General features: G+C 45.8%; 1 protein-coding gene across 6 annotated transcripts in view; it reads left to right on the top strand.

The window, feature by feature from the left end:
- The window catches only part of WDR59 (WD repeat domain 59), a 49,980-nt gene that overhangs the window by 9,090 nt on the left and 26,292 nt on the right, over positions 1 to 14,598 (top strand). For all 6 annotated transcript variants that reach the window (XM_075715310.1, XM_075715309.1, XM_075715311.1 and 3 more), the window contains 9 exons: positions 1,137 to 1,222; positions 2,133 to 2,213; positions 4,150 to 4,187; positions 6,169 to 6,257; positions 6,718 to 6,834; positions 7,789 to 7,866; positions 8,879 to 9,035; positions 10,755 to 10,834; positions 12,870 to 13,002. In XM_075715310.1, coding sequence (XP_075571425.1) covers positions 1,137 to 1,222; positions 2,133 to 2,213; positions 4,150 to 4,187; positions 6,169 to 6,257; positions 6,718 to 6,834; positions 7,789 to 7,866; positions 8,879 to 9,035; positions 10,755 to 10,834; positions 12,870 to 13,002 — 859 coding nt within the window. The remainder of the gene's footprint in view (positions 1 to 1,136; positions 1,223 to 2,132; positions 2,214 to 4,149; positions 4,188 to 6,168; positions 6,258 to 6,717; positions 6,835 to 7,788; positions 7,867 to 8,878; positions 9,036 to 10,754; positions 10,835 to 12,869; positions 13,003 to 14,598) is intronic.

Raw genomic sequence — 14,598 nt, 5'->3', positions numbered from 1 at the left:
CTCTTGTGCAGCCCTGCTGTGAGCTATTAGAGAAATGCCATGTATTATTGCTGGGCTGGGAGGAGACCTTCCATTTCAGGGAAGGCTGGAGTGTTTTATCCATCTGCAAGTTCAAATTCATATCAAGCAGCTTTGGGGTAAAACAAAACAAACCAGCACCACAAAAACCTGTCACAAAAAATGCAAAATAAGTCTTTTCTCCATTACCTTTTCCCTCATCTACCTGTAAGTTTGAAAACAAGGGGCTAATGAAGATCAAATTTTGAAGTCATGTTATTTCTATTTTTGCAAAATCAACAAGAATTTCTGGTCATGGCCCAAAACCCACTGTGCTTGGTGCTATATATGCACCCAAAAAGGCAATTCCTGCCCCAGAAAGATTAGAGTTGGTGTGGGCTGAAGTGAACCTTGTTTGAGGCAGAACGTGAACTTATAGCACAATAACTAGTTTCAAGTAATTATGTGTCTGCATTTTGGGGGGGATTTATTCCTGGAGTGATTGAAGAAGTCCTAAATAATGTTGTCACTGATTCATCTGGTTTGCTCCTGTGGTTTACAGTTAGTGATAAGCACTTAAGGCTTTTTTTTCCTGGGCTGGCAAGGATGGAACTAGCCTTGAGGAGGTGACCTTGAAGCCATTAGACTGTATTGTTCGTGTCTGGCAATGGCCCTGAAGGGCATTCCCAGAAGGGAATTGAGGGAGAGTTGAGGAGGACCAGTGGTGATCCATCATCCCCCTCACTGAAAACTCCAGTTGTGAATCTGAACAGACTGGCAGGGTATTCCTGCAGAGAGAATTTGGCTGCCTGTTGCCTGCAGTTACAGCATGTTGTTAGGAAATACAAGCTCTGAGAACATAATTTCATGGAAAGATTTTGCAATGTAATTTCCTGTCCTGTCCCCCCTTCTTGTTTATCTCCATTTTTAAGTGGCTGTAATTAAAGTGTAAGTTTTTGAGAGTCCTTGCAGCCTGTAGGTACATCTTTGCTCTCCTGCTTTGGGCAAGGACTTTGCTAAACAGTGTGACTCATTGGTAACTGAGGCTGTTCGAAGAGAAGGGAACCTGGTCCTGACACATGGATTCCTGTCCTACCTTGTTCACCTGACACTGTCTCCTTTCTTCCGTCTAATTTCAGAGCAACCAGCGAGTTGACCTATATAAGTGGAAGGAAGGTAATGGTGAAGTTTGCACATCGCTGCAAGGACACACACGTGTGATCAGGTGAGGAGCAAGCAATGCTGCATGCTGCTGGGTGGAAAACAATGGGCTGTTTCATAGAAGGTGTATGTTTCAGTCCTGGCCCTGGTCAGGCTCTGCTCTGAGCCTGGTTTTACTTACTTTTCTGGACTGTACTGTCTGCCCCTCTGTCCTGCCTTCCCATTTGGAGGTGATGTCAGGTGTGAAGCTGCTTACCCTCTCATGGCTCCCCCCAGTATATCAACTTAGCCTTTGACGGCTCAACTGTCATTGCCTTAGGCTGCTGTCCTTGTAATGAACAGCAACCATCATCTGGGAAACAGATAGCAGCATGTTTGTTAAATTGAATCCCAGCTGTGTTTCTGTGTGATAGCAGCTTAATTAAAGCAGGTAGTCCCAAAGATCAAGTTCACAGTGTGTTACGGTGGTGTAGGGGAGACTTCTGCCTCTGGTTCTAGGGGTGTATTTTAGTGCTGGGCTGGAAATGCAGGTGAAGGACTGTTTTTACTCCAGCTCCTGACTGTGGAAAGTAATTGCAGCCCTTGAAATGGCTGACTGGAGGTTGTGTCCCAGGTGCACCTGGTGAGCCCAACAGGAAGGCATCCCAGAGTGAGGGGTTGATGCCAAGAATGCATGGTAACTGGGAACTCGCTGAGACAGTGTCCCTTTCCTGTGGAGGAAAGAGCACACGCACAATAGCTCTAAAGTTCAGGGCTAGGAGGATGCTTCATGGGAATTTACTTAGAAGGATTTCATTGCTTCTTGGACTTTACTTAAGGAAATGATTAAGATCTTGCTTTTTACTTAAAAAGTCTCAGTAGATGTCATGGACTGGCCATGAATTTGTCGGAGAAATGTACTGGGGGCTTGTGAGAAGCTGATGCAAACTGTGTGCACTTTTCTTTGCTGACCTACTATGATTTTGCATTTGCAGCGACTTGGACTGGGCAGTGTTTGAGCCAGACCTGCTGGTCACCAGTTCTGTTGACACATACATCTACATCTGGGACATCAAGTAAGAATCAGTATGTTTCTGCACTGCAGGGAAATCATTGGACTTCTTTCCATAATTAGCAGCAGCTTGCAGGGCAAAGCACGCACTGATGGGTGCTGCTCTTCAGCTGTGCTTGCAGGGGCTTCATCTGCTTCCCATAATCTCAAAGATGACTTCTGTTCCCCTACTTTCAAGTCAGGTCAGAGTCAACAAAGGGCAGTAGAGTGGTATGGTTAAGCCACAGCTGTGCTCCTGATTGGAAAAAATACCAACTGGCTTCACTCCCTGTCCACTTCAGATCTTTCCTTGGGAGCTTTTCCTGGAGCCCAAGGGTGTTCCTCAACCTGTTGGGTTTTTTAGCTGAGTGAATCAGCACTGTTTCATGATCCTGCAGCCATTTTCCACTAAATTCAGTGATTGTTGCTGGCTGTTCCCTCAGAGATGGGAAGACTGGCAGTGGTATTCAGGAACCTTTTCCTGTTCGTGCCTTCCTTTGCTTCCTGGTGCTTTCTATCATGAGTCATTTCAGGGTAACGGATCTTTCCAAACCCACTAATATTATAACCCCACGTTTTACACCTGAGAAGCAAGAACCTGGCACTAGAACTACTGGGTTCTCTTGCTGGCTGTGCAGCAACCCTTTATGACCCCCGGCAAGTCGCTTTGTTCCTCTCTGCATCCCTTGCTCAGTTATAATAGGAGGATAATTATATAACCCTACTGCACCAGGCTACCCTGAGGCTTGTTTAGCTCCTATGAAGCACTTAGATCCTTGGTTAAATGGTGCTTGAGAATGGCAATATATTATTAATGTGTAATTAAAAGACAGAGAGAGACAATAACTGCTGGTTGTGTTTTCCTGTGATACTATCTTAGTGCCAAGCAAAAAAAACCTCTGGAGGTTGTTATCAGAAGCCCTGCTTTAAGTCTGTTGTGCCCTTCCATCATTTTGTGTCTGCATGTATCACTTGTACAGAAGTGCTTGCTTAGGCAGTTTCTGACTAGCCTCTACATCCCACTTGTGCTTGTAAGGTCTCTGCACTTGGTGGGGCAGTGAGGTCCTGGGGCTGCTGGCCTCCAGCAAATGAACATCCTGCTGAAGCGGCTGTTTCTAATGACACCCTAGGGAGATAGCCCTGTGGTAAGGGTAGCTGGAAATTCCTCTTAATTTTTCATACAAAATAACTTTCTGTTTAGGCAGAAATTCTTAGAGGAGGAGGTGCAGTCTATTCCAGGAAATGTTCTGCTTTTCAGCAAACACAAAAAGCTGAAGACAATATTCCTCATTTTCACTGGCATTTTTCATGAAAGGGCAGGTGACTTCCTGAGGAGCAAGGTCAAACAGTAAATTATTGCCTTGATCCATGTTGTGGCTGCTAGGAGTTGTCATGGTGCCGCACTGGCTTCTACCACCGCAGAATTTGGTCTGTATAGTCTGCACACAGCTGGGCTTATTTCCTACTAATTTTGTTGTTATATGCTAGACATGAAGTCTTTGCTCTGAAGTCACTGTTCCATCTGCCTTGAATCAGGGTCTGCAAAGGCTTGACAAACACATCAGTGGCTTTTGTTGAGTTTTTCCACAGCTCTGTTTGTTCCTTTTAATCCTCCTGGGAAAGGCTGTTTTGTTGCTTCCTGCAGCAACACTTTGTGAGCCCAGTGTTTCCTTGCCTGCCCAGTTGCAACATGCCACACTTTGCACGTGTTTTTCCTCCCTCTAGTCCCCTTCAACTCCATCCTATGCCCTAAACTCGCTAAACAGCCAGAATGGCTGTTGGTCTCCAGCTGGTCACCTCTTTCTTTATTCCTTTTAATGTGGTGTTTTGGTAAGCAGAAGGCACGTTAGCTCCCAAGAGGCAGCAATAAAATTAGTCCTGGAATAGCAAGGAGCTCACTGGGGAGGCTGGACCTGCTGGGCTATGCTGTGGGTGCTCACATTAGCCATGTTGTGTTTCAGAGACACCAGGAAGCCTACAGTCTCCCTCTCTGCAGTCGGTAAGTGTGACACGTGTGTGATGTAGGCATTACACAAGCCTATTGTTGTATGGTCATGCTGTTATTCTTCCCTCCCTTTGTGCTCCGAGGCTGAACGTGGCAGAGTACAGAAGTGCCACCATGTGTGATTGCCCCTAAGAGGCTCTAGTTCACAGCTCCTTTTAGAGGAGCAGAATGCAGAAAAGATGTGGAGCCCTTGGAGGTTCCCAGGCACAGAGGGCAGTGGTGGTGCTTGGGCTGTCTGTCCTGAAATTGGTGGACAGTCACATGGCACTTGTGCCTTCTAGACTTAAGTAGCTTACAGTAGTTCTCTGCTAAACCACCCTCTTGCACTGCTTGTCCTGTGTTGTCTGTCTGCAGTTTTTCCATGTCCTTTTATATTTGATTGAATCAGCTGAGAAACTAAATCACACCCCAGGCAGTGGTGTTGAATGCTGCCAACTGTCAGCCTGCCCCCTTACTTACTGAGGGGCTGGGTAAATTAACTGGCTGCATCTGCTTCCCTGGGGCACCTTCAATGTGCAGGCAGCTGCAGCGGTGACAAGAAGGTGCTCTCTTTGGGTTGTGCTTGCTCTGGAAAGGCACTTGTCATGGCTGTTGGCAGTGCAACTGTCCAGCCGCCTGTAATGCTGCCTGCTGGCAGGTGCTGTGTGTCAGTCCTCACCGGCTGCATGTTGGAACTGGGTGAAGTATGGATGATAAGCAAAACGTCCTTTTCCTGAGTTACTGTCCCCAGTATTACAGTAATCCTCATAACGCACATCTCTTATGCTCTGCTGCTTAGATCTCCTTAGGCTACATATCTGCAGTGGCTCCCCCTTTCCTCCCAGCCAGCAAACCTCTCTATCACAGCGATGCAAAAATCTTAGTGAATCAGAAGCAGCGTTCAGTTGTGGTGCCTGGGGTGAGGTTTCATGGGTCAGCTGAGCCAGCCCAGCAGCTAGCTCCCCAGAAAGCTTCCTTCCTTCCATGCCTGATTCTGTTTAGTGCTGGTCCAGACTTTTGTGTACCCCTTCAGTGAGTGGATCAATTCAATCAAGTGGCAGCCTATTTGCAGCTTTTTTCGTCCTGGACTAGCTTTTTGCCATGCTGTCAGGATGAATCTGCTCACCATGCAGCAAGAGGTGGGTAGTGAAGGTGGGACACGGCAGCAGGCTGAGATCCGTTTAGCTTTTGCATGGACCCACCTTTCTGATAGTCTAAAATGTTTTGAAAATACTGGCAGAATAAGAATATCTTACAATATCTGAACAGTCCACATCAACTGAAGCTGTATTTTGCTTCTTGTTAGAAATAATCAACCAACTGATGGTTTTAGGCCCTTGACTGAGTCCCTCCTGATATCATATAATCATATCTGGACCATCATCCAGTTTCTTTACAATGCCATTGATGTCTTTGACTTCTGTGGTGTATTTTGACAGTTGGACCTTCTGATTCAGCCAGTGAGTCTACCTCCAGCTGGCCAGACACAAGGTCCACCTGCACTGCAGCCTTCTCCTATGCCTCTATCTTAATAATAGATCAATAACACTGATTCCCTGTATAGCATCAGATAGTGTAGAGGGTGTTGGGGAGACAAATGAATCGATCCTTGAGCACCTGGAAGTAGCTTGAATGAAAACAGAAGGATTTGGGAGTGGGGTGATGAACCTACGTTCTTGTCTGGAGGAAGTTGCTCCATCTGAGGTAATGGACCTGTGTATTTTAATCAGGTACAACCCATGGCTAGAAATTGTGATGAAGATCTCTAAGCTTGTAACTGGAACACCCTTGCTTTGAGGTCTTCAGGACACAAACACAAAGCTGAGGAATCAGGAGTTAGTGTATTTCATGCCATCCTTCATGCTGGCTTCTGAGAGATCTTTCCTCTGAACTGCCTTTCCTGTGCTAAGAAGAGCAGCTCTAAGCCCAGGTCAAGGGTCTACTGTGCCATTTACTTTTTAATTGCTTGTTTTGACCTGCTCTGTTTGTGCTACAGCTGGAGCTTCCCAGGTTAAATGGAACAAGAAAAATGCCAACTGTTTAGCAACAAGCCACGATGGGGATGTCCGAATATGGGACAAAAGGGTAAGTTGGGGGTCTTTTGAGCAGCCTGTGCATATTCCCACTTAGCCAATACAGACATCCCTTTGGTCACAGATAAATACCGAGGAAAAATGTACTACTTTATACCAAATCTCTTGTGTGTTGATTTAAACTAGAGAGAATTGGGAGCCTGTGAGCCTGAAGAGAGCAGGTAGATAGCCTCCTTCCCCAGAAACTGTGCCCATTAACGTTTTGCTTTTGATCTCATAGTACTTAACTGTTTTACTGAGTGTAAAGTATGGTTCAGGGCTGCGCTTGGTGACTAGAATTTGCCACACCTTCACAGGATCTTTCCTTCAACTGCTTTTGCTGAGCTGTTTGCCTTTCCCCAGCAGGAGGGTGTTCTACCTCTTGCCTTTGTTAAAGTGTCTCTTTTTACAACAAAGAACTAGAGCAAATTTCAGGAGTCCTGTGCTGAGAAGGAAAGTGTCTCTCCTTGCAGAAACCCAGCACTGCAGTAGAGTACTTGGCAGCTCATCTCTCTAAAATCCACGGTCTGGATTGGCATCCTGACAATGAGTATACGTTGGCCACTTCCAGCCAGGACAACTCTGTCAGGGTAAGTGTTGCTTCTGGGACTCCTGCTTGGGAGATGTCAGGATGGTAGAGCAGATCGCCTTCTACTACTGCTGAAGTCTTGTGGAGTGCTCGCCGTTGGCAAGATCTGGATCCTTGTTTTTTGGTTTCTGGCAGTCTGTGTGTGCTGAGCCAGGAGTGCACTTACAGAACAGGCGGAGAAGTCCTTGCAGGATGGGTGCACATATGTTTGCCCTATATCTGTGGTGGTTTGGGCAGTACTGAAGCTGAAAACAACTGCCTCTGCCAGTTCCTTGCTAGAAGGGAGCTGGCCACAAATGCCAGAAGAGCCTTCTTCCCAAAATGCAGTGTTGCCAGCCTCGAGACGATTACAGAGCTTGGGGGGAGACATACTCCAGCCCCTGGGGTTCCCAAACTCATGTTGAATTGGGTTATCAATAAGAGACCGCCTGCAAGCATTGCTATGCAGGGCCTTTTACTTTAGGGGGAAATAGTGTTCTTTGTGTGTCAGCCAAATGGAGTTAATTCACATTTAGCTAAAGTCTAAGGCAAATGCAATCGATGTGTATTCTAGCAAAGCAAAAGGTTAGATTCTTCATTACAAAATTAGCAGTAACAGCAGGGTGGGCCTGCCTCCAGTCTGGACTGGCACATTGGCTGGGAGCCTGCAGGGTACCTTGTAGCGCTGAAAGCCCAAGCAGGCTGCCTGTTTCCCTGCTCTAATTGCTCAAGCTATGATCACTGTGAATATGACCCCAAGTCACTCATTGTCTAAGGGATGCTGCCAGATGCTGATAGCTTGATATTTGTCCTTTGGGGCCATCTCTGCTGTTAATGAATGGGATTACTAATGATGCTGTGGGCACCCTGGCATGTTTTTCACTCTGTTACATCTACAAGCCACATGGAAAACTGCAGCCTGAAAGTATAGCCAGCTGACTCCTGCCTTTGCTTGTCTTTTTGGTTTTTTTTGAAGTTCTGGGATTACCGTCAGCCTCGGAAATACCTCAATATCCTTCCCTGCCAGGTTCCCGTCTGGAAGGCAAGATACACAGTGAGTGAGAAACTCCCACCAGCCCCACTTGTGCTGTGAGAGTGAATGCACAAAGAGACGTTAGATAAAGAAGAGCTGCTGAAGGGCTTCTCACTAATTCTACTGCTGGACATCATTAAGTTGACTTTAAAAATCCCTCTTGGTGCTTAAAAGGCCTAGAAGAGCAATGTCCGCAAGGGTGGCACTTGGGAAAAGGAATGACTAGTAGTGTGAGATCCCAGTCTTTGGTGTTGTCCTCCTGGAGGGGAAAACCCAGGTGCAGGTGGTTGGCTCTGGGGGCAGGAGGCTCAGAAAGTGGCTGCTGCTCTTGCTGTCCTGTTTTTCCACTCAGTGCAGTGTTGGTACCTGTTGCACAGAGCACTGCAGCGGTCTTCTGCCCTCTCCAAGTGCCTTGTCTATCCCCAAGGTTTCCAAGTGTGCCACAGTGGGCTCTTCCAGCATATCAAATCCAAGAACTGTTGCCTTTTATAGAGCAAGCACCCAGCCACGTGAAGCTAAGGCTCTTAACATCAGCCATATCCGTTCTCTTCCCCAGAGATCTGAATGTGGCCTGAAGTCAGTGCTGTGTCTTGAGTCTTTGATCCCCTTTCCCAGTCCCCATGGTGGGGGATGTAGGACTGGGTTCCAGTGTTCCTCTGAGCATCATGACCCTGAACAGCTGCTGGGGCTCAGTCCCCAGGCAGCAGTTCTTGCAGCTCCAGGCAAATTGCCATAAGGATCCCATGTGAAAAGTCAAGGGTGAAATCCCTCCAGCCTCACAGCTGGAAAGTGAGGAAGCAGCAGAAAGAAATTATTAATCTTAAGTGAGCTGCATTGAATATCTCAGTGTACTACATGTTATCCCTTGTAAGACCCTGGTTTTGCACAGCAATTACCTGGTTCTGTTTTGTGCTGAGCTCCTTTAAAACCCATGCATTCTTGTTGGTGGGAAAAGGGAAAAATTAAAGTATGGTAACAACAGCATGGGAGCATAATTCCCTGAGGCTAACTGGAAGGGTGTTTCTCTCTTAAGCCTTTCAGCAATGGTCTGGTGACAGTGATGGTCCCTCAGCTCCGGCGAGAGAACAGTCTCCTTCTCTGGAACGTCTTTGACTTGAACACGCCTGTCCACACTTTTGTGGGACATGATGACGTGGTGCTGGAGTTTCAGTGGAGAAAGCAGAAAGAAGGTGAGTTCAGGGCTGGATGTGCTCTCTCCCCTGTGCTGTGGCCATCGGCTAGCCAGGGGTGTGGAGGCCTGGCTCCTGGCTGTGATGCTTATGCTATCACCATTTGACTCTTGTCTTTCCTTGGAGTAGCTCCTACCCACTTTCCTGCCCCCCCCTCAAGTTACAGCTGTTTTGTACTTGTTTTATGGCATTGCCCACAGAAGCATTGCACTGTTGGTTCCATGCTAATAAAGCAAATCTACCGAATGCTGAGTGGGTTAACGGTGACTCTAATTGCTTCCACTCTCCTGTGAGTCTGTTCTTAAATGGATCTTTCAGAATAAATTGTACAAACTATTAGATGGGTGTACGAGTGCAGGCACCTTCCCCCTGCTCAGAGCTGTAGCCTAACCAGTTAACCCCTCACATCACTGCCTAGATCAGCAGCCTCCAGCATATCCCAGACCACAGACCCAGCAAATCCACCTTATCTGTGTGCTGACAGAGGCAGGGGAGGAAGAGCGTGGGATGGAGAGGCTGCTGTTAGAGTTCAATCCTGACTAAATTTTCCAGTGTAGGCAGCTAAATATAGGAGATTCCATATTAGAGCTTGGATAACCATACAGAGCACAGCTTTGTTTCCAGCACCTCAGCTGCCATCAACAGAACAAGAACGTCTGGCTTTGGTGTCACTTGTGGTACTGGTTTGCAGTGCTGCGTAAAAGTTCTGGTCCAGCCCTCTACCACCAGCTGCTGGGGCAGTTCAGTTAAGTCACCTTCTTCTCTATACTTACTTTTCTTCCTTCAAAAAGAGGAGAGAGATATGGAACCATGTTAGGATCTGGAGGCGCAGTCTGAGACAGCTTGTGAATGAACATTCAAGCAGGCTTGAACCACAGTTGTGTTGTCTTAGCTGAGTTGATAGCTATATATCTGAGGCTGGAAGTCATGCTCATCTCAAGCAACATAAATCAGTCATACAAGCATTCCAAGTCTGCTTCAATGCTGAGACAACCAAGATAGCACAAATCTTCCAGAGGGTCTGCTGTGCTGTATTTAGACAGCCCCTGTGCCTCAGCAGAGGGCTGTAGGAAGCAGCTGTGCAGCAGCAAATTCTTAAGCATAGCAGCTGTTTGACAAGGGAAACTTAAACTGTATCACAAGGTCTAAACATGGGCATAAATAAGTCTGTGTACCTTTATCTGTTGATAGAGGGTATGTGGCTAGATGTATTTCATTACAACCTGAACTTGTCTTGGCATCATCCAAGTCTTTCAGAAGAAAAAGGGGGAGGGTAGAACCAGCTTCTCTTAGCTTAGAAATGTTTTAAAACATCTGCATCTTGAAACAGATATGATGAACTAAAAGATATTTTGACTTTACAGTTACTGTGAAAATAAATGTTTCTCAACTATATTATTTCTTCTATTTAAATAAGTATTGTGGTAGATCTTCTTCATTCCTAGTTGGAAAACTTGCATCACATTCATTATACTTACTTTGAGCTTTTTGTCTGTAAATTATACCCCATTTAGAGGTGCGGTAACCATGGTGCAGGGAGGCATAAAGGCTGATGCACCTAGGTCAGTTCAGAGCAGAAAAGGACTCACTCTGCCTTTCAGTTTAGTGCCTTATCACTGGATCTCCCTGGTGGTTTTCTTGAATCTGTTTACACTAAATGCAGGGCTGAGATAGTCTCTGTTTTCAGCAGCATGTATAAGTTGTTTCCGTCCTTTTTAGGTTCTAAAGACTACCAGCTGGTTACATGGTCCCGTGATCAGACTCTGCGGATGTGGCGGATTGACTCTCAGCTGCAGAGGGTACGTAAACACTTTTGCTCTTGAACTGTAGACAGTTTTCTTATGGGCTGGATTCACCTCCTTTTCCTTGCACTCCCAGACACTCCTCTGACATCCTAGAGCTGCAGACACAGCAGCCAGCTGTCGCTTCACTTTCCTCTTCAGCTCCAGCCCAGAAACATCCCCAGGGAGACCTGTGATGAGGCCTGTCTCTGTGCCTCAAAAGCTTATGTGGAAGTGCAAGGCTGCTTTTCTGTATAACAGTAATATAGAAGTTGTTTCAGGAAGGTGGAGATCAGTTTTTGGCATGCCAGATGCCACCTCCATGGCTGCAAGACTGTATGACTTTTTCTTGGCATTTTAGATATCAGGTAGATGTAGGGATTGTGACTTCCACTTCCTCCCCTTCTTTCCTTTACCTCTTAGCCTGGTGTAGGCAGTGTGAATCCTGTTGTTCAGCTGTCTGGTAGCAGTTAAAATTGCTGATGCAATTACTAGAACAGATGTGCTGGGTCAGACCAGAAGTTCATATGGCCATGATGGTCCATATTGCCTTATCTCATCTTCAGCTGTGGATGTCTTGGAAGAGAATAAGAACAAGGCAGGTATGGAATGATGCTTCTCTCAAATGCCCACCCAGCCTCCTGCAGTTTGTAGCTTAGAGGCTCATTGAGTCTGGCGTCTTTGTGTTTGACAAAGTTTGATGAGTTTCACTTCCATAGACTTATTCTGTCTTTTCTTGGACCTATGTAAATTTTTGTCATCTTAAACATCCTATGGACAAGGAGTTCCATGGCTTTTCTGCATGTTGTGTGGAAAAACAGCTCCTTTCATTTGTTTATTTTGCAACCTGCTAGTTTCATTACATTGAAGATGAAATGAGCACCCATCTTGTCTGCACCACTCATAATTCTGTAGACTTCCATCATATCGTTCCTCAGCTGCCTCCTTTTTCAAGTCAAAAGGTCTTTGTTGGGCATTTTGTCAGGCATAATTCCATGAAAACGTCAGCTTAGTCTGGCCTCTACATCTTGTTCACTCAGTCAGCTTGACCTTCCTGTTTTTTCCCCTGTATGCATTGCTTTATATTTATCTGAACTGAAGTTCATCTTTCATTTTAGTATAGTTACTTCTGTAAGGTCCTTCTGTCATTGTTTGCAGTCAGCCATGCTTGTTACTACCCTGAATAACTTGGAGGCATCAGCAAACCTGGTCATGTAGCTATTCACCTCCTATTCCAGGTTTTTAATGAATATGTTGAGAAGCATGTATTCCCAGCACAGGTCCTGCAGGTCTGTAACAAACCTCTGTGAAAAATGACCCTTTACTCCTACCTGATATACTTGTGAATATTTTATTTCTTTCCTGTCTTTAAACCAATTGTTCATCCATGTGAGAGTCTTTACTCTTCCTCTGCTGGCTCCTGCTCTTTTGTCTTTGTCTGGATCAACCTACACACATGATGGCATGTTGCTGGTGACCAATGCTGTAATTTGCTACCTGGCACCCTTACCCTTTCTCCTCCCTGTGTTTCTTCTCTTCATCTTCCCTGTTTTCTTGTGCTGAACTTAAAATACAAGTTTTCATGGTCTCTTTTTGATACAGGACCTAGAACACTAGGGCCCCTAGTATGTACCTGGATCTCTAGATGCTACTGGAGTGTAAATATCAAAAGCAGAAAGTGTGCTACTATTATATCCAATCTAAAAAATTAAACCAGTTTTGACAAATTAATTCAAGGAATTAAAGTCATATCAGCTTTAGTTTTGATTAAAGTAAAACCCCTGTTTCTTAGACTGGCCCTGTCAATTTGTACACTTTGTAAGTGAGCAGGAGATTTGGCCAGGCTATCTGAGGTGACAGAGCTGAGGATGCTGGAAAGTGGAAGATCGTCTGTCTCTGTCACAGAAACAGTGCTGAGGTCTTGGTTATGACTCTTGTGTGGACAGACCTACCTTGCAAATCCAGCTCCCTGGAGAAACAAGTTGTTTAGTGGTGGCTCTTTCCACGGTTTGGATTCTGTTGTGCAGCATGTGGGTGTGTTTGTTCTTTTCAGCTGTGCACTAACGATATCCTGGATGGAGTCGAGGACCTCATTGATGGGATTTCTCATCTGCCAGAGCCAGACAAGACCCTTCACCCCCAGGACTCTGAGCCCCAGCATAACTCTGGGCATGGGGATGAGGAAGGTGAGACAAGCGATGGCACTTCAAACACCAGGTCTCTTTGTGTTGGGAAGAATAAGCAAATAACATCATAGGCAGAGCACAAACTGGTGCTGTTTCAGAGGTTAATGGATTCCCCATCTGGGAGGAGGGAAAACACAGGGGTTTCTCAGGGTGGTCCTCCCAAGTTTTTTCTCGTCTAACACGTTCTAGCTGTAAAACAGAGCTCTTCCTTGTCACTAATATAATTTAATTGCATTCTCTTTAGGTCATAGGGGGTTTTTCTTTGGCTTGCTGCCAAAAATAAGGCAATCAGAAAGTCAATTCTGGCTCTTAAGAAGGTAGTTCAGTTTCAGCTGAGAGATGAGGCCACAGAAGAGGGGAGCATATGGGTAAAGCACTCTGACACAAGCTGCTTACATCACACCTGATACCTAAACATTTCTGTTGGGGTCACTGTGTGAACTGATCTAACACAGAGATGCTTGCTGGTGTCTTCTCCCATCCACCAGCAGTAGTACGGAGAGAGCTCATGAATTTTTGTTCACATATTGATGAGAGGTGGCTGAAGGCTGGCAGAGCAGAGGGGGAGGGATGGTATCTCTGACTTCTGAGTACCAGATGGGTGGATGGGAATGGGTTTGAGTCTTTAACAATAAGCATTGATTTGGCTTTATGGAAGAGAAGGCATACAAGGAAGGAATGCAAAGGAGTGTTTGTGTGGTTAAGGCTCTGGCCAGGTTAAACATTCAGGGTATTAGTGTTTGAGGAGCATAAGTACCAGAATAGAAAAGATTGCAGCTGCTGAGATCCATGGCGATGATGTGCACATGAAAAAGCTGTCTAAAGAGATTTCTGTGTCTAATACTGAGGGAGAAGAAATGGGTGCTCCCATGTCTTTGTGTCAGCTTGGGTTTAAATTTGCAGTTCCTTTCTGTATTGTAGCTGGGTGCTACAACGGATTCCCATGTGAGAGGCTTACTGGGAAGCAATTTGATTCTTCCTTTGACTTGCCAACAAACTGGAGAGAAGGGGAGGAAGTGGTCTAATATCTGTCCTCTGAATAAAGGAGCCAGCTGTGAGGTCCCTTAGGACCTTCCTAACTGGAAATTTCCTGCCCAGTGAAGTTCTCTGCTGCTTGTCCTGTGTGGCAGCAGAACAATTTCTAAAAATTGTCAGCACCTCTGCCTGCACAAGGGTTTTATAATACGATAGAAAAAGCCCTGGTTATTTATTTGTGCTCACCATGAGCAGTACTGTGTGGGGAAGCACAGCCTCTCTTGCTCCAGCTGGGAGCATTAAGTGTTCTCATTCTGGCTGCCTGACCTCTCTTTTTCCCCAGGAGAGAGTTAACTCTTTCCCTGTCCCTGATGAGGTCACATTCATACGTCCTATGTGGTTCCTGTGTGGGTCTGGGTTTGGTTCAAACTATTAAGGTTTCCCTTGTGACCAAAAGGAATGAAAATGGCTTTTCTGTAGCAGGGTAGATTTTGCTGCAAATACTGTGACTGCAGGATCAATGCGCAAGTCCCTAGGTAGGAATTTCAGTTCTTTCTAGCCTAAAAGCTATTATGGACTGTTGATGTTCCACCCTGGAGGTGGCTGCATTTCAGCTGCAGA

Source organism: Pelecanus crispus, chromosome 8, assembly GCF_030463565.1.
Source record: "Pelecanus crispus isolate bPelCri1 chromosome 8, bPelCri1.pri, whole genome shotgun sequence".
NCBI classification, from domain to species: domain Eukaryota; kingdom Metazoa; phylum Chordata; class Aves; order Pelecaniformes; family Pelecanidae; genus Pelecanus; species Pelecanus crispus.
This window is presented reverse-complemented; position numbering and strand designations above follow the sequence as displayed.